Source organism: Anomalospiza imberbis, chromosome 2, assembly GCF_031753505.1.
Source record: "Anomalospiza imberbis isolate Cuckoo-Finch-1a 21T00152 chromosome 2, ASM3175350v1, whole genome shotgun sequence".
Classification (NCBI taxonomy): Eukaryota; Metazoa; Chordata; class Aves; order Passeriformes; family Viduidae; genus Anomalospiza; species Anomalospiza imberbis.
This window is the reverse complement of record NC_089682.1, coordinates 87,796,901-87,822,550: the sequence shown is the minus strand read 5'-3', so window position 1 is coordinate 87,822,550 and position 25,650 is coordinate 87,796,901. Positions and strand designations below refer to the sequence as shown.

Genomic DNA, 25,650 nt, shown 5'->3' with positions numbered 1-25,650 from the left:
TTGTATTTACAGTTTTATTTAGCAGAGTTATAGAGCAAACAATTTTAACACTGTTGTGAAAAGTGTTTTTACCCAAAATTGCCAAGATCTAATAAGTTATTGAACAGAAATACCAGGTGTAAGGCAATAATCCTGACCAGCCATTAGAGATCACCCTATCCCAAAGAGGAGAGCTGATAAAGGTGGTAGAAAATTTGGACTGATGGACTCAATTCCCAGAAATTAAGACAGATGATAAAGATAGGGTTCCACTCTCGAGTATATCTTTAAGATCTGCAGATGAAGGAATTTCTAAAGCACGCAAAATGTACAGACAATTCCTGTTTCAAGGGAACATTCAGTGCTTTGAATCCAAGAATGCTATGTCCATACATAGTGGTCAGTACATGACTATGGCAACACATAGATGGTAAAGATCAGAAAGAGGATTAGAATTTTTTCCATTCCACATCATCAGGAGGATTTACTTCTACCTTCCTTTTACCAACATCAGACCAGTTGGTGCTCAGAACTGTGCCACCAGACTCCATCTGCAATATGAGAGAGAGCTTGTTTAGTTTGCTGAGAATTCTAGAAATATAAAAGCCACAGTTCCTACAGCAAATTTCAAAGAGGAGTGATTACACAGAAATTGTGTACCTATGAAATAAAGTTCAACAGAGCCATCATTCCATCATCTCCAGCCCAGCAGTACATTTATCACTACTGGATACAGTGAGATGCTGCTTCATTAACAAGAAGCTTTTAAAGGGTCAGTAATGTACTTGTCTGTGATGGCTACAAATTAAAATAGATTCAAGCAGTCAAGAGGAATTGATTCTTTTACCCCCTGGCAAGTCTTCAAGCTCTACATGAGCCAAACTTCTACTCCTTTTGATAACACCGATTGAAATGAAGAGACCAGTGACAAAGCACAACCTTGGACTTACAGAGTCACATTCATCAGAGTACAGCCCTGTAGCTTTAAGTGAGTGTAGTTGTACCAGTATCTCCAACAGAACCATGGCCAAAATTTATTCATTTACAGATGCAAAATTTTGGTAACAGAGGCTTCTCCCAACATATGCAAAGTTTAGTAAATCATATCAGTGTGCAAAAGTTTCTTCAAAGAAAAGAATGAAGACTTACGAATGATTTGTTCATGGCACGTTTTACTTCATCTGTACCATCTGAATAGATTTGCTGGAAGAGTTTATTTAAAGCAGCATCTCCTTCTAACTTCTCATTTTTCTCCTCTTCTTTGATTTCAACTACCAGTTTGTCCCAGTTCCTTGTATAGTGAGACGATGATGGGTATAAGTGCTGGGTATCTGAAACCAGGAGTGTTAGTTAACTAAGCATTTCCTCAGGACTTTGAAAGCATCAGAGAACACAGACACATGTACCTGATGAATCAGAGATGATAATGGGACATGAAAATGCAAATGGACTTCTCTGAACTGATATAAGCATTGCAGAAACAAAAATAAAGAAAACTAAGAAATGCAGAAGTTTATTTTTAGGTAAACAGAGTTATGTAACTTTGTTATCCAACACACACAAAAAAAGCTGGCCAACAGCAACACAGATAACTGATATCAAAAAGAGATGCTGGCTGACAGAAAAAAAAAAAACAAAGGAAAAAAAAAACAAACCACAAAACAGCAGCCTAGAGCCATAGAATAAGTTGAGCTAAATTGAAAAAAAATCTGAAATCAATACATCAGGAAATTCAAATTCTGTCAAAAAACAGAATGTTTATCTGTATTGAAAAACTCCAATGTATTAGTCTCCAAGCAAAATCCAATACTTAGGAAAACAATAATTATTTAAGCAACAGATCACGTAACATAACTGCTGTCCTGGGTGTGGCCAGGACAGAGTTAATTTTTTGCAGTAGCGGTGAGGGGAGGGGCCTGCAGCTCTGTGGGCATGGCCTGGAAGATACTCTACACCAGGGCAGATCATTGCTGGGGTGGGAGTAAGGGACTCTGGAATCCCAGAAGAAGAGCAGGGCTTCCAGTCAAGAAAAAGGTGTGGGCAGGGAGAAGCCGTCCATCCTCAGGTCATTGTTACCAGGGGTCCACTGGTGCATTTTGCATGTAAATCACTCTCTCTTTTGTAGCCGTTTGTTATTAATGTTGTTGCTGTTACTGTTTGTTTTCTAATTTAATTGCTGTTTCAAGTAAACTGTTTTTATCTCAACCCTTCACCTGTTGTGCTGCCAATTCTCAACTCCATCACACTGCAGTGAGAAAGGGGAGGGGAAAGGAGGGGGAGGGGAAAGGAGAGCGAGACCTCGACGGTGTCCTTTGGGAGAGTCCCAGTGGGGCACTGAATTGGGAGGTTTCTAAATTCCTAAACCAAAACACACACACTTAACATAGAGAACTGCCAAACGGGGAACCAAGCAGATATGCAGAATTAATGACAAGCATATATATACCCATAACAATTCATCAGATTAACAGAAGCAATGACTAAATTTCATACCTATGTTTCACTAATGGCTTGCAGACTATCAAATCTCGAAGGTGAAACCAAGACTATTAGACTTTTCATTGCTAATATGAAGCTGTGATTTTATAAACAATATTTAACACAAAACTATTATTAATAACTGTAACTCACTCAATACAAATAAACCATTTAACACTAAATAGTTCAGAGAACAAACCTGGTGCAAATTGTTTTAACTTGGGAGAATCTCCCTGGCCCTCCAGCTTCTCCCATCTTACAGCCTCTGGCTTCTTCATTTTTATCTCAACCTACAAAACACAAGACAAAAAACAAATTAATCCAGACGCAAACAATTCTGCCAAGCAGCTCCAAAGTAGTTGGATCCTGTAGCCAAAAGAAAATACATACATTTGGTTTTAGAAACACAGCCTCTAATATGAAACCTGTATCAGAGCCAAATTTACCTACCTTACAAGACAAAGCTACTGGAGTTCAAGTCACACATCAAATAAGCTCCCATGTGCCTGTGCAGCTTTTGTATCAGACTTCTACCCTTTTGTTTAGGACCACTTAACTTTCTTTTGCTTACTATTCACTTGATTATTTTTGTAAATTATGGCATCCCAAAGGTAATGATCAGTCCCAATGTCTATACACTGCCAGGCTCCAAGGTATTGCCTTTCAAGCATCCCTTTCTTGACAGTTAGCTCTAATAAGTAGCAGTTTTGAAAGACTAGAAAATCCAACTTTATCTAAGTTTACATTTCATTTACCAAAAAATTACATGTTTGATGTGTACTACACAAACCAGAGAAACACCCTGGGACTATGCAGATCTTCCCACTGGAGAAATTCAGAAGCTGTATTCATTTGGTTCAATGAACAAACACTACTATGGAGAAAATTGTCAAGTATTCATTGACAAAACTGGCAATTAAAAATGGATGTGGTTGTAAGTACCACAGGAAAAACAAAATTAAGTGAAGTATGTCATGCCCTATTCACAACTTCACATAATCCCCTTAGACAACCACACTGAAATGTTTTTTTTTTCATAATTAACCTTCTCCTTTGGTTACAGGGTTACAAAGCTGCAAAACAAGGACTGTCTAATGTCACTCCTATTCACTTAAGGAGATGTCACAAAGTTCATATGATGCTATTAATTAACTGAAATCAGTGCTTGCTAAACTTCAGTGCTTCTTTTTTTGCGAACAGCTCAGCAGAAGCAAGTTCTTAGTTCCACCTAAAGCCACTACAACCTGGGGATCCCTGCAGACCCAAGAACAAAGGCACCACTGTAAAAGCTAACCTTAGATTCAAACAGTAAGCTCATTGCACAGCATTATGTTGATCTAAAATTTGAACTTTACTTAATCCATTCTTCAAATCAATCACTGGTAAGCAACAGACTGAGGTATCTTAGCAAAATACAAAAAAATAGCTCACTGAAGTTCCAATGCTTCCATGTTTGCAATCACAATGTTCAGATATGAATGTTTCTTTTTATTTTTTATCCCTCAGGAAGCTACAAATTCACAAGATAAGTTTAAGTACTTATTTTCCACCACTAACATGTATGGAGAACAACAAAAAGTTTAAGGTAAGAGGCATGAAACGTCCTTCAAGGTAGGTGAGAGCTTCAGTAATCTTATAAGTCCAATATCAACAGGTATTTGATTTCCCACTTCCTGCATCTGTTGGATTTTTCAGTATTTTCAGCCACTTTACAAGTCACAAATTAGGCATCAGAGTATCATTTTTAAAGTAACATCACAGAACCAAAAATAAGCAAATAAAATCAAAATGCTGTTAGTCTGGATGACCAACCTACCATCCCTAAAAAAGGCCTGTATTCCAGTTTAATAACACAATCGGTACGGATGCAGAGATTTCTGTTGAACTGTGCAGAAGAATTACTCTTCAGTACACCAAAAGGAGCCAGTAAAGCTACCTCCACTGGACTTTTTCAGAAACATTTTGAAAATTGCAACCTTAAAGTTCATTTCTTAGCACCTACACTCATAAATCTAATGCTCTGTTACTAGCTTAAGGAAGCAAAAAATATTTTAATATCTACATATAAGACAATCAAGTAGTTCCACAAGTGGCAGAACTAGCAGGTTTTGTTTCCCCAGTGGATTTGGATCTCCTGAGCCAAACATTTAAGTTAATTAGCTACTTACAAAGGAACTAATTAGTTACAAGTGAAACATGAATATTAATTTAAAACCACTCTCCTCTGTTTCTTATATAAACTCTTCTCAACCTGAGGAGACTATTATAGGAGACTACTGAGTTGTGGATTTCAGTTCAGGCTCTAATCTTAAGATTTTATAGTCTACTTATTAATGCATCTCCCAACATGTTTTAAGGCAGGGGCGGGGGGGAAGCAGATGCTTGATACTGAAACTGCTCTCCCCTGTATCTCTTCAATTTCTCTATTTTTTCTTTCGCTAACTCCTCTTGTCCTTATACTTCAGGCTTTCCACCAATACCTTCCAGTATCTCAAATACAGATTATTTCATCCACACCAGAAATGACTTTTAATGCAATATAATGCTTGATGTGAGCTACTAAACATGGACTTTTTTCTTCTCAGAATACAATCCTCAACAAGTCCTTATAAATACTATTGGGTAATAGTCCTTTGGCTATTCATCATAGTACTCTGCCCACGCATATAAAGAAGAAAATAAGGAAGAACTTTAGTTTTGCTGCTCCAGTAATCCCCCTTCTTCTTTTCTAATCTGCTAGCCCTTACATTTTCCTCTCTAAAACTGTCCCTAAACCAGTACTGCACAATAAACATCCCTAAGGAGAAGACAATGACACAGACTAATTCCCAGTGTAAAATGCAGATTTCTTAACTCTAAATCATTTCAACTCTACCAAGCTGGAAGTGCACACAGCTGAAGAACTGAGACAGAATGTATTTCTGACATGATTGAACTTCTACTCTGTCTACTACATCCACTTCAATTGAAGTTACTCATTAGGCGAAGTGGCAGGCAGGAGCAAAGCTAGGGAAATCATTAACTTCATACCATTATATAACCACATTTTCCAAAAATATAAAGCTATAAAGTTCTGCTTGTGAAGGCGCATGTTTCTTCAACTTGAGAGCTCTATTTGATCTAAGAAAGAACAACTTTGTGAGTCCCAATTACACGCACAAATGGCAATAAATGCATTTTAATGAAGGTTTTAATACAGATACTGATAGCTATCACACAGAAAAGTAACGCATCAGCACAGACATTTGTGTCATATCTAGCAAAAAAGTACTGTTAGCTTTTTCCTCTCCTTTGAAAAAAATTCACTTGGGCAAGAGAAATACATCAACGCTTTGCCAGCTACTTTGATTCTACATTTATATTTCATAAAACGCATGCCTGTGTGCCTCATGCCAACTTCAGTATATAAGACAAGAAAATTTAACTGCAAATTAAATGCTCTGCATGCCACCTAAGGACAAGCCTAATTCCTCAGCTTCTCCTTGCAGCTCAAGCCATGCAGCCATCTGACCATCTTGTCAGCCCTCTGCTAGGCCTTGCTTCACTACATCAGTGCCTTTCTTGCACTGGTAAGCCTACAATGGCACATGGTACTCCAGATCTATAAAAAATTCCAAGGCAGATATAATACACTTTCTCTTTAAAGTCCCTTGTGTTTTGGATTCAAAGAGAGCAAAGCAAAAATGAAAAGACAAATGGAATTTTGAGAGTAATTCATGCACTACTTGTTTGAAATACCATCTTGAGAGAAACCTACCCCTCTGAGAACAGGGTCAAATGAGGGATTTATTGTCTAGAAGAAGCACCACCCACAGTGAAAGGACACAGGTAAATTTCTACTCAGTTTTCTATTAATAAAACAATCAATTTTTTAAAGCCTACCAGAGATTTGGACATGTTTGTTTGGGGTTTAATCCAAATGCTAGCTATCAGAAAAGACACCAGTTACTCTCAAAACCTATTCTGAACCATTTCATTGATAGCATAAAAATAAAACACCAACACCTTATTTTAGAATGACTGGCATAAAAGAGCATTTAATCCAGTTTTAAGAAATAATTCCTCCCTTTTGGTAAGGATCATCACTAGTTCCCCAAGATTTATTTTCTAGGTAGATATTTATTGTTAAAAAGTTGAAACCTCCAATACTTTACATTCTGGGACAGGCAGTGTCAGCCTAACTGAGATACATTAAAAGGGGAAGAATTTTTATCTTCCACCCTAAAAGGAGATCCTGGTGTACACTGACAAACTCCAAGGGGTTCCTGTCAAGCTCTGGTCAGAACTGGCAAAGCTTAAACAACATTCCAGCTGTTAATTTTAAGACATAACAAAAATACCCTTTTCAGTTCTGGTGTTCTGCTGTATCAAACATCTGAAAACAGGAATTCATTGTTTCTAATCAACTACTTTGTTATTTACCGAACTACTGACTGCCTTCTCTGAGTCATAAATTCTAAGTGTTTAGAGTTGTCCTTCTGTGATCATCTCATGAATTTCATAGGATTAAATAGAACAGTCTTCTAAAAATATAAGAACTATTCAAATGTGCCTCTAAAAGCACATATGCCTACAGTTTTGGTGTCCTAATTATTCAAAGACCTTTTATATATTGCTTGTAGTCTAAATTCCAAGATTTTTGATCCATAACTTTAACAGTGTTATCACCTACAAATGATAATTAAGAAATTTATTCTATAGGGAGTATACTGCAACAGAGAAGGGATTTATTTGGTTTCTTTGCCAGCTACGTACTACCGGGAACTGGGGGAAAAAGGTTCAAGTTACCTCTGACTGATATTACACAGCCAACACAAAAACTTTGAATTTTGGAGGAGAAGCTAGCAACAGAGATAATTTTGGTATTCTAAAGCTATTTGTCACTTTATTCTGCATGTAAACCATCATTATTCCAATAGTTCTCAAGACAGAGAAACCCTCTTATGCATCGTTTTCTTTTATGCATTTATATAAAGCATGGGCACTGACTTATATGCATGTGTAAAATAATAGTTCTTAGAGTATTACCAAGTTTAAATCTGTCTCAAATCCATCTTTATTCATACAGAAGGAAAAGAATAAAATCAAACTTATTGTTAAATAAGTAAATAGCACGCCAATCATAGTGAAGGTTTCTACGTGGTCTATCCAAAAAACTGCTCCAACTAGCCCTGCCTAAAAGATGCAAGAAATTTCAGAAAATTATCCATTCATCTTAAATATTAGTTTATAATTTATAGAAAATGCTCAAGAATATACATGGAAGATATAAATCTGCATGAAACTCTTACAGTGAAAACAAGTACTCAAGAGCAGCCAAGTCTGCAGTCAAGTCCCTACAAGCAATTTAATTTAAGTACCCTAAACAGAAAAGTATCTTTTAAGGACTGGACTGCAATGGTAAGACCCAACTTCAGTTAAAATAGATACGTTCCTCTGTTTATCTATTTGTGTACATTTGCCTCTGAATAGAGACTCTGACAGTCCAAGAGTGTGTGAAACAGTTCCACTCTTTGCCTTTTGCCTTACACTCAGCAGCAGGCATCAGCTCCAGTTAGCTTCACAGGCTATTTCAGCGTTTGCAATCAAAATATTGGTTCAAGGAAAAAAAAACAGCATTCCACTGATGCACACAACCATATTTTTGGCATGAAGCTGCTGAGAGTGTGCTTCTCCCTCAGACTTCTCTGTTAAGCAACAAACATCAACTGTAGAAGAGGCTGAAGCTTTCTAACACCTCCCCAGTCTGCAGCACAACTTTGATCTCTAATTAAAGGACAGTTCTGGGGTAAAGAAACCACATTTTACCACTTTTTCAAATGGCTCTACAGTGTTGCAAGTGACTGCTTGCAAAAAGCCCAAAGCACTACAAACTGAAAACTCACAGTAATTGTTCTCAGTCTGTCTGTAGATGGGGGAAAACCAGAAAGCACTACCTCAAGTTTCCTTCAAGGTCATAAACACAAGCAGTAAAAGCACATAGTCATCTTCACGATCCTTTTCTAAATCTGAGGAGAAGAAAATCCCAAGCACCACCTAGAACTCATCAGAAGACCTACAGAAACTGTTCATGTTACACAGGTTTTCAGAACATTGCAGAATATTCCCCTGGAATCCCAAATACACTGACTGATAGACTGAGCAGAAGAGGGAAAAGAAAGTGAGGCTGACTTTGCATGTTTATATAACACTAGAAATCCTTACACTATTTATAAATTTCTACTTTCCTGACATACTTTCTGGACAGATACAGATTGACTAGTTTTTTCTTAAACATATTTAGTCACTCATTTAAAATTTTTATGCCTTTTTCCTTCTATGAAGGGAGCATGATGACAGTATGCACACTGAGCCACAGAATAACTGCACCCAGGCAACTTGCAAAGAGCAAACCTGGTCCAGCCTTTACATTTTGGCTCCCTCTTCTGGAAATAAGTAAAAAACCAAGCAGCACTACTAAAGGTGCCTTCCTCCTGTGAAACGCTGAATGCAACACCGTTTTCAGCTTCCATTTGTAAGACACAAATCTCAAATTTCTACACTGCTTTTAGGAGCAGCTGTTACTTCTTGCTTGATCAGATTGCTACAGTCAGAAACCTCTGGCAGATGAGGAGTACAATCAATAACATCAATTAATCTAGTTATGTTCTATCAACTGTGCTGTTAATGTACAAAATGCTATGCAGATACAGCAGTACCTGCAAGAGAAGGGCTCAATTCAGTGGTATTCACCATTTTCTAACACAAACATTAACCTGAGACCTTAGGCCATCAGAATTAAATGCTGAACAACAAGAGGCAACTCTAAGTAACTTGCCACTAAATGTGAGCAGGAACCATAATCAACTCAAAAGTTCAATTTCCCAGCAGCGTTATCTATTGAACAGCAACTAAATTTTCTAATTAGGCTAAAAAAAATAAAGGTTTCAAGTATGGCAATAACAGATACAGTCACTATTAAAGGCAGCCTGTATAATCTGTAAAACAGTTGACAATTGGGGAATATAAAATACTAGAGGATGCATGAAGACAAATTTACAATTTTTATCTCAAAACTGGACTTCATCCACACATTATGCTGTTCTTGAGTTGGCATCTAATATTTAACATCTTCTAGTTCACAGCTTGAAGTCACAGTTTGCAGATGACAAACACTAATTTATTTTTGCTCACACAGAAACTATTGAAACAGCTCAAAACATCTATCTATGCTAACTTTGTAACACTTGCTAGTCCTGTTTTTTTCCAAACAGACTTTGTATCTCAGAGCATGACACAGCATGGATTGATACAAAGGTATAATTTTAATTTCCCTGTTGAGAAAGAAACAAACCTTATGTTAGCAATTGTATTTTTCACCACTGTCAACACTTGCTGAAAGAACCAGTTCAGGAGTCTGTGAGTTCTGTCTGCTCTTTGCAGTCACTTTAGAATTTGTAGTTCTGCAAATACAGTTAAGGCTGTTTTCTCCTCCTGAATTTACATCTTTACCTTCATGCCTTTGCATGTATGAAGTGATGCTGAATTTCAAGTAGTATTGAGAAAACCCTCTACAGCTCCCTCTTAGCCCCAAAATACACAGGCTTGTTCTACTCTCTGCCAGTTCTGCTGTTTCATTCTCTAGCCCTTAAATTTTTTAGTCGTACAAAGTTCACGGACCCAAACTATTCACCACACAGCCTGCTCATATGTTCCATTGTTTCCTCATATATTTGCTCATATAAGTGAAAAAGAAAGGCCAGAGTCTTTGCTGCCCAGTGATGACTATGACACTAGTGGCAACAGGGCTCACACATTCAAAGGAGCAGCACAAAATAAAGCAGTATAAACAAACCAAGTTATTCTCACCTAAAATTAATAATCCAGAGGAATAGATCTGTTTATATCCCATGAAAACTCAATTTCTTTAGGATTTCATAGTAACAAGTTCATCAATTGTACTTAATAATGAGATTATGTCTTTCTCTCCAAGTCCTTACAAAAGGACTTAATGTAAATAGTACAAAATAATATGCAAATGGTTTGAGAAGTTTTAATCAGTGAGATTGATTTACCTAAAGTACTACCTGCCTATTTGCCATGGTGATCATAAAAGCCAAGTGTATACACAAAGCTAAGAAAAGAAAACTGGATTTCTGGTAATCAAACACTAAGGCTGCATCATTCCCTGAAAGGGTTTCACATTTTTCTAAGAAAAATATTCTAAACCTGTAAAGAAGTCTTTGCATACTTAACATCCAACTGCTTTTAATTTTTTTTTTTCTTCCAGACTCCATCTGGTGGTCAGAACAAGAATCAGCTGGGGTATGGCTTAAACTGCATTCCTTCACTATGCCCTCACAGGCAGCTTTATACTACTCGTTTCTGCAAAAATACGGCTGAAGCTCTGACTTACGTGGTTAGAACACCTTCTGTGTTACCCCTTTTGTTTCAAAAATAGTCTTTCACAAGTATTTAGGAACAATAACATTTGAAAATAAATGCAAAATATATACAGATCAGACACTGCCTGAACGTAACTCAGCCTTCCACCCCAGTTTTGGAACCTCAAAGAAAACTAGGCAGCAGACTACTAGAGACTATTTCAGAGATAAACCCAGGCTAGAGATGGCAGTGTGGAAAAGACAAAGTCAAGTGAATTTCACAGTAGTCAGTTCATGTAGATGTTTCCTAAGAAAGTAATGGTAAACTTCAAAACAAAATTAGAAGTGTAACACAAGCTAGGTAAGAACATAAACAAAACAGGACCTCACAGCTACTCTTCCTGACAAGGCCTGTCCTCATTCCACTCAAATCTATACAAGTACTAATGGACTACCAGAATTTCTACATACTTTGAGCCATTTAAGTTCCTACACTGTGGAGGGGATAAGCAAAGTGCTCAATCACACAACCTGCCCAGTTTTTTTTGTACAAGGAGTGGAAAAACAAGATAAACTTTCTGTGGCAATCCTCTCATGCCATCCTGAAGTCCCTCTTCCATGAAATGATGCAAGAATTATTATAGGTAACTTTCTGAGAACAGAACAGGTAAAATGAAACATGAGTGTACAAGAGAATTTCCATAAGCTCTGCAGAACCACTGCTGAAATACAAGAGAAGCATCAACATCATATTCCGCATTGGGGATTCAGGCTTGGCTCTGTAGACAAAGCATATGTCTGACTATCCATTATGCCAACAAGAAATGCTATGCCAGACCACTGTTTCTTATTTTTCTCTACATTTGTAATATAAAAGAAGCAAAATGCTGAGACGAAAGCCTTCTCTCACACATTGCCATTTTCAAGTGTCTCTAGGCATGTACTATTTCCAGGAAAGCCTGGAATACATTCTCTTGAAAAGCCACAGACAGTTAACCTTCACCATGGTTAACCTTTACCAGCAAGAAGCTATGAAAGGATGGAGAACTGTTTCAATGAAATCTTCCAAGACTGACTTTTATTTCTTGGGCACACAAAGATAACAATGCTTCACCACGCAAGACTGGCTCCTGAAACTTTTGTAAACGGGTGATCATGCTTTCCTAATACCTGAATTTTAACAGTGAAAATCACAGTCTTCTTTCTCTAGCAACAAGTGAAAGAATCGTCAACATAACTCTTTCATTTGAACTTCAATAAGCACCATCACATTACTATTTCTGATATTTGCACAAGTTTAGAAAGTCTCCCACCAGCTGAAAGACACCTTGAAGAAAGAAAAAGCATTTCTACAGGAAAAGCAAGATATTATGACTGTTGCAGAGAGACAAGACAATAGAACAGAAACATCTTCAGGATTGCAACTGTGAAAGAAACTTTACATTTTAAAAAGCTTACCTTTGTTGAAAGCACTTTAAATGTACTTTGCTCAGGCACTATAGAATGAAGAAGATCAAGCTTTAAGTTGAAGTCTTCACCTGATGGAAGTCTCACTGAAGCATTCATCTATTAGAAGTTGAAAACACATCTCTGGTCATCTTTAACAGCAGCTCCATTTTCAAGTAAAGGACAGTCATTCCACACAGAGATTAAGTAATTAATATAATTTCAGACCATGGCATTACACTACTGCATTATTGGACAAGATGTTTCTAAGATACACTAGGAAATGAACAGAAGATTGCAGTTCTTGCTACATGCACTCAAAAACCCTACTATCCTGTCAGCTGGATCTTAAGTCTTTAGGGAAGGAATTATACAACAAATGGAGTATCAACATATTAATAATGGAACATGAAAACAATCTACAGCTTCTCTTCTAACACAAGCAAACTAAAGAGCAAGTGCTCAGACTATTTTAACAACCTAAAGCAGATAATAATAACCAACTACTTCTGGTATTTCATGAAGTTTCAAGTTAGTTGAGAATAAGAACCCAACTCTTCAACACTGTCAGCTACATTAAACATGAAATTAACTGGTACAACATTTGGTACCTCATTAAAGGGATTACTGTATTTCCTTACAAAATATATTTTGCTGCCATGATTTTAGTGGTGCCAAAAAGAAGAAAAACCCACCCACCAATATTCAGTCTATTTCTATAACTGTCCTAGAGCAAAATATTACTAATTCATACCTATTTTGAGAATACCTTGTTTCTGCCCAGTCCTGCTGCAGATGCATGTATAGTCTAATGTTTAAATCCATATCAGTTCTTCCCCCATCCCTCCACACAGGCAGCTGAAACACAGATGTTCCCTTGCAGCATGCACACCTCATACTGCTTGTGTTTAACTCCTGTGGACACTGCTGTGGCAACCAATCCCAAATCACTTGACTGGGCAGACACGCATATGCAGCACAACTGTACAGAAGAGAAGCTCAGGCAGAACAGCTCCCAGCCCGTTCTTTTTGTCCACTGGCTTGAGTACTGCATTTCAGGGAATTTAGGGATGAGTATCAATAACCAATGCAAATCACCTTTCTCTCCAAAAACTGCACACTGACATCATCCTTCTGTGCATTCTTGATCATTATGGTCACTATTACTTGAGATTCTGTTTGATACCAGTCATATCTTTAAAAAGGAAAAAAACAAGGAACAATTTATTTTTTCAGATCACATTGCATATAAAATTAGATCACTTCCCTAAACCATTCACTTAGTTCAGAATCTTTAATATATCTCAAAAACATTACCTATACCAAGCACAATGGAACAAGCTTTGAATTAAGCTCAGCACAAGAATGAGAAAATAGAAGCTGGAATGCTGATGCTAGTCCACTCTCTCCCGGTTAGGTTTAGCCTCCTGAAAGTACCATTCAGTCTGGACAAAAATGATGGCACTGAGAAACACTTCACTTGGACTGCCACATTTCAGAAGTTACCCCAAAAAAACCTCTTACAGTCATTATCCTGCTTCTCCAATTCCCAAGCCAAAGTGCAGATATGCCAATCACTTTAAATTTCACAGTAAAGCTAAAGTCAACTTACTTGATCTTTGGTGGCAGAGGCTGCTGCTGAGTATTCTAGTTGAAGCACATTCAATTGGAAAGAAAGTTACATCAATGTAAGTGAAAATATACCATGAAGTACTTTTCAAGGCACAAATCATCTTCACCAATTGCTCCCCTTTTCTTGATTCCAGCTGCTCCCCTTCCCTGATTTATGTGTGAACATTAACTTACAGGTGAAGCTCTTCACTGTTTAGTCATTTATTATTAGTCATATTACAAATTAAAATGTTTCAATTTACATTAAATGTGTCTGTCTGTAACTTGAATATATTTTATAAATAGAAATTAAGTTCAACTTAAACTCATTTCTTCCTGGATAAGATGTATACCTGGAAAACATCTAGTGACTATGTTCCTGATCTCTAAACCATGAAGGAAACCTGAAATAGGTCCAAGAACTCAAGATTCAACTTTTAAAAATAAAAGAGGGAGCAGAATATCCAATGCAAAGCCCACCCCCGCCTTTTTTTCTTTTGTCCCAAGAAGGAAAAAAAAACAGAAGGAGAGGTCAATTTCAAGATTTCTTATGAAGACTTTCAATTAAAAAAAAAATAAAAGGAAACAAAGTTGAGCAGAAAAAATGTCTATACAAACCACTTGCAAGCTTCTGAAAAAAAAAAAAAAGTTACTTCCTAACAGTTCCAATCAAGTTAGTAGTGACAACACAATTAACCACAACTGGTAATTTGTAAATAAGGCTGCAGACCACGAGCCAGAAAGTTAAATTTTACCTCAATGAATGCACAATAATTGCAAGATTTGTTAACCATTCCTAAAAGTTTTCAGGGCTCAAATTTTGCAGCCTTCATCTCAAAAACACTCATGTTCAGAACAAAAGTTAAATACTTCAGAATTGCACGCAATATGAAAGATTCTTTTTAAAGCTTGGAAGTGAAGCCACTGAAGCAGAAACTATACTATAGCATACCAAAAAAGTCAAAATAGTAAACACATTAAGTAAAACATCTTACCAAATCAGTCTGTGATGCTGGGGAAAAAAAAAAATTGCATTTTCAGAAAAAAGACACATTGAACTTACAAGGCACAAGACATCCCGCATTCACTCCAGTCTCAACAGCAGAGGAGGTAGAAACACATCAGTTCTACCTCTAGTATTCTGCTATCACAACACCCTACTTTTTAATCAGACTTCAACCAGCAACTTGTGCAAACCCACAACTCTAATATAAAGCATGTTCTGATTTACTGAATCAACAATCTTTCCATTACATTCCCTTGCCTACCTGAAATGGATACAGACCTTTTTTAATGAAACCAACATCACAGGAAACAAAAGTTTAAAAAAATCACTTTCTGAGAGTCTGCACTAGGTTTGTTATCCACCCATCCCCAGGAATAGCACAAAGCTCTCATCACATTTTTATCTCATGCTAGAGAAACCCCACTGGGGAATGAGATGGAAATTTGGCAGAGAAATTCACTCACATGACCCTAAATATACTGTAGCACTTGCATCTAAACTATAGCTTAGTATCCCCTCTAAGTGTTTTTTTTCTCAAGTATTTCAGATTAAATATGTTTAAAAAGAAACAAACTTTCCCTTTGCTTCTTTATAATGCACACTGACAAAAATAAAAAAATATTAAGCTGCAATGAAGAAATCAGAGTTATTGTTTTCTTGTTGTTTATTGGTTTGCTTGCTGTGTTTTGTGGGTGTATCGGAAAATTAAGAAAATGGTTCAAGAATGTCAAGACAATGAATATACAAGATAAAACAAAACACTGCAAAATATAAATATGACATTAAAGAAAAAAGTGTATTATAACCTCTTTCAGAAGAAATTGTTGCCCAAAGTAACTCTTTGCAAAAAAGACCATGCATGTCAATCACTTACCTAATTCCTCCAATTAAAATTAAACTGAGAAAAAAATGTCTCAAAAAGTAGAAATCTGTTCATCGCTATACAACACAAAAAACACATACAACCTCTATATGGTTTTTAGTCAACACATTGACACAAACTTGTTCTACTGTCCCATTCTCCTGTGTGCAGCACAGAGAGGAGGGAAAGTCACAACAGACAGAGGAAAAAAACTACACAACTTATTCTGCCCTGCTCTCCTTCATCAAAATTCCCAGGCAGCCTAAGCTCTGTGATTGAGTTAATTGTCAGGGCTGTCTGTCTTCAGGAAGGTATGAAAGGAAACTATGCTTACACTCAGTGACTACCATGGGTAGGTCACCAGAACAGCCATTAGCACCTGTGGTACTTCCCACATGGAATCAAGGAGCAAAATCTCCAAATTTCTACCTCTTTCCAACTTTATCTTCTGCAAGACTTGAAAACTTATTTTGATGTGGGCTTTAGATAGCAAGCTGACACACACTTCTGCAGTTAAAATTAGTTCACAGTTGTGCACAAAAAAAAGTTTAAATTAATTATAATTGTTTGATCTTTAAATAGGTACTCTCCTGGCACAGCTAATTATTACACTAAAATCCCAATATAAATCTTCCTATAAATCTGAATGAAGCATACAAGTGGTAAGGGTATTTACTGCAAGAGAAACAAGAGATAGAAAAATATGACTTCCAAAAAAGATTTTTCTTTTAGAACAAATCATTTTGTTCTAAATAAGAGGAAAGCAGTGAATCTTTGAAAACCATAATACAGCTTCCAAGCACAGAGCATATCAAATCCCTCACAAAGTAAACATGTCTTTTCTTACCATTTAGTGTTTCTTCACATCTTTTAATCCAAATAGTAAAGGTATCATCTACATCTAGAAGAGATCAAACACAGTAATATTAAAACTCTTTCAAGCATTACATGTATTGCATGAAGAAAAAGCCCTCACAGTTGCCAACTGGAACAAATCCATCCTAAACTTGTATCAATTTACTAAAAAAGGTGTTATTTCCTATAACCTTCTTGTAAGCTCTGCCATCTCACTTAGGCTTTAAGTATTTTTGTACAACTCCACTATGTGCTATAAGTCATTAAATTTTAATTAGTCTGTAGAAGACTAGATTTTGTCTGACAGAAATATGCTATTGCTTTCCAAAGTCTGTTCAACTCCTATGTAGCTGTTTAGAAATCAAGAAGTACAGTTTTATACATTTTTCCATTTTTCCTTAAATTACTTTTTCAAACGCCACACGCTTCCTCTCCAGAAAAATGTCAGGAGAGATGGTTTGTTGTGTGGACAACCCAAAGTTGTGCAGCTTTTGACAAACATCAAGTATTCTCTCCCGGAAGCAAGCCTCCCAGATAGAAATTAATCCACTGGAAAATAGCTAAAAAGATGATAGTGTAACAACAGTGCAACCACCTTATTTCAACAGTATTCCTAAAAATTCTTTTACTGTGAAGAAAGTAAAAAAGTAGCAACAATAGTGACCAACTATTACAAATAGCTGAACCTTTTCTCATTTTACAAGTGAATTCACATTGTTAACTATGAGGCAAAGGACGTGAAGAAGATCAACAAAAGTTCCCAGCAGACACACAAGTAACACCAAGTCTGACTCCACTGCAGCTATACAACGTACCCCAACCCTCCAAATATAAAATGTACATCAATTCTGAGGCGCACCTTCAGTCATAAAATTGCTACCCCACTCCCCAAGCCATTTCATCTCCACTTTTCTTCTGCCACCTGACCAGACATCTTAAGAGTTATCTAAATTTTTTACCAAAAGAATGGGCAATCCCTGAAGCAGGTTGCCCAAAGAGACAGTGGAATCTTCAGTCTTGGAGATACTTGGAAAACAATAGTAAAAAGTCCCAAGCAAACGCATGCAAGTTCAAAATTAATATTTACTTTTGGTCAGAGCACAGAATTATATGAATTCCAGAGCTGCTCTGAAACCTAAATTAATCAATATTTTCAAAACTTCACACTGCAACCTAAAAAGACTTCCAAGCTTTGCAGTCTAAGCAATATCTCCACTGATCCAGACTCCCTCATCAGCAGATGAGGAATTCTTTTTTTACCATGGCCTATGACTAGATTGCTATGCAATACAAACCTAAAAAGAAGAGTCCAGAGTTAACTTCCCTATTTTTATAGAAGATCACACTCTTTCCCTGCATCCTGGTACATTTTATAACTTGAGGCAAATTAATTTTGTCCTCTAAAAACTGTATTATCCTCCCAAATAACTTATTTCTACTAAAAACTGTAGTTCAGAAAACCTGCCTGGGTCTTCACTGACTAAAATCTACTAACTCTTAGAATACAATAAAAGTAAGAAGTTTCTTTAAAAACTTGCACATTCCAGCTTTACTAAATTAATTCAGTGGTCACAGCAAAAAACCCCCAAAAATTTGAGAATCATTGTCCTAAATCCACATAGCATACTGAAGAGTACCAGATTACATTCGTTCTTCAGCTAAGGCAATAGGAACTGCAAATATCTGCATGCATCGCATGGCTGAATGAAAGGAGTATTGCTTTCTAATTTAATTTCATAAAATAAAGAAACATTGTACATTCCACAGCTCATCTCAATAAGTCCTACTTTGATATCCTTGTAGGTGGGTAATGGGAAGGTTGCTGTGGTACCCTGGGCCTTTCAGTCCTACCAGTGATGAGAACAAGTAGGAAGCTCATCCGTGTCAGCATTCCAGATTGAGATTTAAAACAGCCCTTATATTAGCAAAGAACAGAAACGTGTATTCATGTACTTCTGCCCACTCGTGTGGCAAAGAAACCAGCTTTGCCAGCAAAGAATTCCCCACCACAGCAGTTCTTCTGAAGGCAGCAACAGCTGAAGTCTCTCTTCATCACCTGCTTCACGTATGTCACAAATTTTCTCTCTGTGCTTTGTTCATTTTGCATTAGCTGCATTTAACTGGAAGTTAATTGTGTTGCAAAAAATGCCTATGCTCATAATTGTTTTCACCTGGCATCCAGGAAACATTCCATAAAGGTAAACTATGTTACTGACACAAACTTGCTAGCAAATCAGGTAATATATGAAAGAGAATCAACTAAGTCTGTAATTTTAAAAAAGCCTCCAGGAGACTCCTCATCTCACAGCAGGCCACAGAATTTTGTAATGAGATAGAGGAAGCACAGCAGAAAGTATCTCCAGATAAGAGAGTAATCAGGAAGTGCTAGGAAGCTTCAGAAACTCTTCAGCTGAGTAAGCAGCAAAACAGCAAATTAAATTCAAACAGGTAGAAATGAAGCAATTCAACACAGGAAAATGTGCTGTATTTCAGGGATTCTGAATTAGCAAAGAGGACCCTGGTATTCACTGACTTATCTAAAATGGTATCTGCAGCTCTGTGTTGTACTGTACAACATCAATAGAATGTGGGGTTATCCATGCACATGAAAAACCTCAGATTGATACTGGCTGCCTGGGGTGGGGCAAGAGTATGAAAAATAAAGATTAGACATTCAATTAAATTCAGCAGTGATGAGCTTGGAGATGCACAAAAAGTTACCTACCAAGTCAGGAAAGCAACACAGGTCAGTGGAAGGAATCTCTTCCTTTCATGGAAAGTTACAAAACAGAAAACTTGACTAGAATGCAAAGACAAACCTGTCTCTCCACTGTAAAATTAATGGAGACCACCTAGTTATCCAAACTACCAATATAGAAAGAGCTTCATGAAACTTCTTATTTTCAACTCCTGTTCCAGGGCAGCCTAAACTGACAGCTGTGAGTTGCTGCAATTTCACCACGTCTCCCTTCTACCACTGGCCCAACACTGCTCTGCCACTTCACTTTTGATGGCTTCAGCACTCAGACTCTTTGTTGGGCCATTTCAACACATTCATCCAGGAAGAAAGACTTTAAAAATACTAGCTTTCTGCAGACTTAATGCACTGAAAGAAGAGGCTAAACAAGCACAAAAGTAATAAGGAGCATGATCACTTAGAATTAAGCATAAGCTTACACTTGCATGGAACTCCACTTTTAAATCAGAGGATTACATCATTTATTTGGGAGATGCAAAGTAATTATACTTTTGCTAAGCCTACATGTCCCAGCCACTACTATTAGAAATAAGACAACAAACTGAACAGATCTGAGACCATGACAATTCTTATCAGATTAGCACACTTTGCTCTGCATAACCTTTCAAGGTGCTTTTTTTTACCATCTTTTCTTGCTGTTTGGAAGAGATGATGAAGTTTTATTTAAAGGGGGATAGGAGAGAAGAGAAAGGGGTCACAATCATCTTGCAATGGCTTTGTTTTGTGCTTCTCCATGTGTTCTACCAAAGCTTTCTGTTTTAAACTACTCCTTTCCTGCTTATTGAATAAAGTCAGGTTTTAAAAAAGTTCTAAGTGTTCCCAAACTATAAAGTACCCAAGTCCATCCAGAAAGCAATATGCTTACAATACACTGTAAGATGAAAAGACAGATATAATGAATATGCTTCTGTAATTAAGTGGTATGTAAGGTAAGGTAAACTTTACAAGTAAACAGGTAAACTGTAAGGTATGTAATGTAAGGTAACTTTGTCAGTTTGAATACCCACCAAGTTGCACATTCTTTCTAAACACTGATCAAACCGTTTAAGAAGAAATTCCAGCTACATGTAAAGAGTCTGCTTATTAAAACTTTTTTATATGACACTTAACACTACAACGTTGCTACTGTTTATCTTCAAGGCCCCCAGGAAGCAGGAAAACATTTATAAAGAAAAAATGAATCAGCTACTAATTGCTAAGAACTTTGATACACATTTCAAACAGTTTAACACTTTCATGCAGTGACTGCTGAAAGGTTCTCAAAGTCAGACAGCTGATGTTAGGGACCCAACAGATTAGCCTTTAAAAAAAAAAAAACAAAACTTTGGTCTCCATTTTAATCTAACACATTACTCATTATTTTAACATAAGGAATACACACAAGAAACTTTAATACTTACTGTCCAGCCTCTGTCCCTCTCTGAAAGACTCTAAAGCAGATGCATAGTTTTTGATATGATATTCACCTAACCTGACACAAAGAAAAATACAAGAAAACAGTGATTACTTTTCAGTGTAGTCCACATTCCATAGATAACATGCTGTATTGGTTAAAATGACGTGTAAGAATTTAAATTAACCAAAAAGTGTGCTTTTGAAATGGCAAGGGCATTATGATAATCACCCCAAACTAAATGGCTTTATTAAAAATGGGTTGCAAGCAGCATGGCTTTAAATTTATTCATTCTCAATGTTGTAAAAAGTTTGCACAGAACCATAATCCAAACTCTAGTATTGACCTAGAGATTAGCACAATATTTCCAAAGTACCATAAAAAATACATACCCTTTTCTAAGGAGCGCTACAGCATTATTTGGGTTGAGTTCTAGAGACTTTTTTGCATCTGCAACTGCATCTGTTGAAAGTCAGTTTAAAGTTGAGAAACATAATGTTATAAAAAGCAGTGAACTGTCAAGTCTTTAAGTAGTGAAATTTTTCTGGGATGAACTATGTTATCTTTCTTAGCTTGCACACAAATCCCACTGTCTGAATTAAGTCTATCCATAAGTGCTACATCCCTCACAGAGCTGCAGAGCTCTTATGTAAGATGTAGCATGACTTTCATTTAGCAAAATACTCTGCTTAGATCTGAAGTGTGATTCTGTTTGTTTGGTTTTTACTGGAAAGAAAAAATACACCAGATCTTATTCAGTCAATCTTTTTCCCAGGCATTATTCACTTATCACATCCCTATCACAACAGGATTCAGTCTCTACCAAGAACACAATGATGGAAGACATGATGCAAAAATCTCAAAATCTGCCTAAGAAGTCTACTTATAAAACCTGCCAAGATAATACTAGACTAGAATCAAATAGAAAGCTGGGCCTCTAGAAAACCCATTTCACTGAAAGTTTTGCTGTAACAAAACAATTTAAGAAAATGACAAGATTATGTACAAACACCAAAACCAGCATATTAAGTTACAGATAACACACTCTCTTGTTACTGTATTTGGCTTCAGATTGAAGACATCTCCTGTAAAACATGTGTTATGATACACTTGTAAAAGGATTCTCAGACTGAAGATGTTACCAGCATATTTCTGTAGAAGAATATGAGCATAAGCTCGTTGACAATAACATTCGGCATCATCCGGATTCTTTTCCAAAGCTGTTGTCAGTTCCTGTAAACACACATTAAAAAAATGAAATAGTACTTCAGAAATCCTCATAAAAACACAGTATCAAACTCTGTCAACTAAGAGACATTTCAGAAGATAAAACCCTAACTGGCATTCCTGTTTACCTGTTGCTTAGCTCTCTAGCACAAAGCTAAACATCAGAGCCTGAAGAACAAGGAACCTGCCAATTATACCAAATTCAAGAGACTGTTTCTTACTGTGAAGGAAATGGGATTTCAAATGCTCTAAACATGAAGTCTAACACAGATGATCCTCTCTGCTCCAAAAACCTTCCTACAACTCTCAGCATACTTGTACACAGGTCTGCTGGATTTGAGAGAGAAGTGCAGTATTAGGAATTTGGAAGTCAATGCATAGTGTGTCAGAACAGTAGTGTGGAGATAAGATGCTATGAAATACCACATAACATATATTATAGTGCATAAGAGATTGTTTCAATTTATGCTGAGCACAAAAGCAGAACGAAAGATTTATGGAGCACAGGGTTCAGAGAAGGTATTATTGAACAATGGAAATAAGCATAAAGTAGTCCTTTGTTAAGGGGATCACAGGATATATGGATTGAAATAATAACACATTGCTCTCTCTGAGAAAATCCATGGGTTTGCCCACAGAATAAAATGACAGCAACTTGAAGCACACAGCTGGAAAGAGAATCTCCAGTTCTCTCCTTACTGGTGAGAGAAGTTCTTCCCTTTGCTAGAAGCCAGTCTTCCAAAAGCAACTACAGTACATTGCCACAGTACAGTAATTCTGTTTGCTAAGCTGACTTCTACTCAGACTTCCACCTGGAATCCAGCAAGCATGAACATAGCTAAGATACAAGCTTTAAACATGCAGAAATATTTGTACAGCACAGTTGCCAAAACTCTATCCAACCAAGACAGAGAAAAAAGAAGAGAAGGAGGACTTGCCTTAGCTCTAATTCGGACCAGTGTCTTTTTCTAACAGATGTCACATAAAGTGTTTATGCCACCTAGGACTTATGTGGCCAGAACAGCTTCTTCTAGCAGTGGCACGAGTTGTAACTATGTAAGATACACACACTGCTGTAGAGGTACAGCACATAAATCTAAATCCTTGGGGGTCTCTGAAAAAAGGGGTAGGCAGTAGGCAGCAGTAACTTGATCCACTTGTACCAATGCCTTCCTGAGATTTAAAGTCATTCAAAAGCAGCTGTCATTATGGAAACACTCATGGCTACAGGTATCCCACATGGCAGGGATGTGAGGCAATGCACATATTAAAATAGGTTCATATTATGCAGAGATGTGAAGCACTTCTGACATCCAAAACCAAGCAGGGTCTGACTCTGACAATGAACATCACAGGCACATTCAGGTGCAGAAACACTGCTTTGACAGATCACCTCTCCCCCCAAACATTATTTCCTGTGACTGATGCTGATGATGGATGCACTGATTAGAGTCAGCAACACATAAATGGATTCTCCTACAAAAATAATCCTCACCCCAGGAAAGCAAAGCAAAGAGAAGCCAAGCATTTTCAACAGTGTAAAAATTCTCTCTTTGTGTGCTTTTTATCAGTAAGTTACCACATCTCATCTAGGCACACACAGAGCAAGTAACTCCTGTAAGCTATTTGAGAAGCCAAGTAATGCTGGACTAGCACTGGGAACTCCAGACTACGGACATCAGCAACAGTTACTTAGAACAAGCTTAGACTTTGTCCTCACACTCAAGTATGTGCTTTCTGCATATTTTGACTCTAAAGGCCCTTACCACGTGACCAAATTGCAGCTCTGTTTCCAAATACACTGGAAAATTCGGTAAAGAGTTTGCATGAATTAAAGGTACTTTCTGTCTCCACATAGTAGCTTATATTATCAACTTAAAATGGGAAATCATTCAGGAGTTCACAGCTTTGTCATTCAGACAGTATTAGAAGATAGATGATGGTATTTCAACTGCATCAGATCCAAGTGCAGAAAGCCAAAGCACGATCTCCAGGAATTAAAGCAATCAAGAATCCCCAGGACACAGTGCAGAAATGCCAGGCCAACTGGTCAGAAGCCCAGCCAGGTATGAAAGCATTACACAGCACCATTTGTACAGAATCATCCCCAGATTAAAAATATTAAGCACATGAACACAGAGATCACACATAAGACCATGAAAGCACAGTGTAGCAAGCACCTGGAGACCTAAGTCAGGAAAATGCTACTCTGAGCTGTGGCACTTACCAGTTCAGAGGCCAAGCAAGATTTGCCTACTCAATCCAGGGATTCGAAAACAAGGCCTAACAAGAGACCCCAGTACTACTGTGTCAGGTATTAAATAATGCCTATAGAATGTGTTACATAATGTTCTGAAGCACTGAATGCACAAAGAACTGAAATATAAGCTAGAAAAGCAAAACAACTATGTTAATCCAGGAAAAAATACAAAAACACATTCCGACAGTATTCCTTAATACTTCTGAAGACCTTCTGGTGTCAGGCATTTTTGGTTTGGTTCCTGGTGGTTTTTTTTTAACTACAAAATGTGAAACTTACATTTTTTTTTTAGATCTTGTATTAGTTTTGTTATGCCATATAGATTTGGCTATTCCAAACTGGTTTTTAAATGTAATTTATCTTTTGAAAAACTTCTACAAGTTACAGCCTAAACCCCGAAGAACTGAAAAATTTAGCTTCATCATTTTCTTTGTGGAAAGATAATTTAGTATCATTTAATGGTTCTACCACCCACTCTCTTCAAGCAGTACTAACCATTTACATCCTCTCCCCTCCCAAGCAGTTAAAAAGAAATACTTCACCACCCTCCAGTTCTGTCTTCTCATCAACCATCTGTTTTACTTTAAAATTACCTTAGAAAACACATTAAAACATATTAAGTGATGAAGACATAGGACAGGCCAGGTTGGAAGGGACTTCAAAGGATCATCTCATCTAACCTTTCATGGGAAAGCCTGCCTAGATGAGAGTATCTAGCAACCTGCCCATTCGAGTCTTGAAAACCTCCAGTGATGGGGACTGTACTACGTCCGTGGAGAGGGTGTTTCAGTGAGTGATCGTTCTCACGACATAAAAATTATTTTCTATGGAGATGAAAGGAAGATCAGTCGTGGTGCCCACAAAACATAGGGAGTGGAAAAAACCAGACCAGGGCAGAATAAAAACTAAGATGAAATACTTCTCTTCAATAAGCCTGGGGGTTTTATACCCCCAAATCTTAACGGATTTAGCTGTGTGAACTATCTTCTACCTACACGGAAGAGAAAGTTGGTTTGTTTTGCTTTCCCCCCCCAACCCCTTCGTTGCCACACAGGCAGCGCGAGGGACACCCTGCAGCCCGACCTCACCTGAGCCAGGCTCCCGGGCGACCCCCGGGGACCCCCGCCCGCCCCCGGCCCGGCCCGGCCCGGCCCTCACCTGCGCCGCCGCCCCCGGGTCCCGGTCGACGTCCGCGTCCGAGAACCTGCCAAGGAAACACAACGCCGTCAGCGGGCGGGCGGCGGGGCCGCGGGGGAGGCAGGGCTGGGGAGGGCGCTCACCGCGGCGGGGCCGCTCCCGATGCCGCTCCCGCCTGCTCCTCCATGCCGCCCGTCGCCCCCAGGAAACTTCTGGAGCCGCCGAGGCGCCCGCGCCGCACGCCCCGCGCAAGGCCGCGCCGCGCGAGGGCTGCC

General features: G+C 37.8%; 1 protein-coding gene across 1 annotated transcript; it reads right to left on the bottom strand.

The window, feature by feature from the left end:
* SUGT1 (SGT1 homolog, MIS12 kinetochore complex assembly cochaperone) lies at positions 1 to 25,650 on the bottom strand. Its single transcript, XM_068182274.1, has 13 exons — positions 25,519 to 25,650; positions 25,397 to 25,442; positions 21,894 to 21,984; positions 21,144 to 21,213; positions 20,759 to 20,829; positions 16,593 to 16,646; positions 14,873 to 14,889; positions 13,879 to 13,913; positions 13,365 to 13,461; positions 12,279 to 12,386; positions 2,657 to 2,747; positions 1,129 to 1,310; positions 1 to 530 (listed from the first exon to the last, which is right to left on the bottom strand). The coding sequence occupies exons 1-13, from the start codon at positions 25,560 to 25,562 to the stop codon at positions 429 to 431; spliced, it is 1,008 nt and encodes a 335-aa protein (XP_068038375.1). The 5' UTR covers positions 25,563 to 25,650; the 3' UTR covers positions 1 to 428.

Coding starts and splice junctions, on each gene's coding strand:
- SUGT1 (XM_068182274.1), bottom strand. CDS start 25,562: ATGGAGGAGCAGGCGGGAGCGGCATCGGGAGCGGCCCCGCCGCG. Junction 25,443..25,518: donor TCGGGAGCGGCCCCGCCGCG/GTGAGCGCCCTC, acceptor TTTCCTTGGCAG/GTTCTCGGACGCGGACGTCG. Junction 20,830..21,143: donor GTAGCGCTCCTTAGAAAAGG/GTATGTATTTTT, acceptor TCTTTGTGTCAG/GTTAGGTGAATATCATATCA.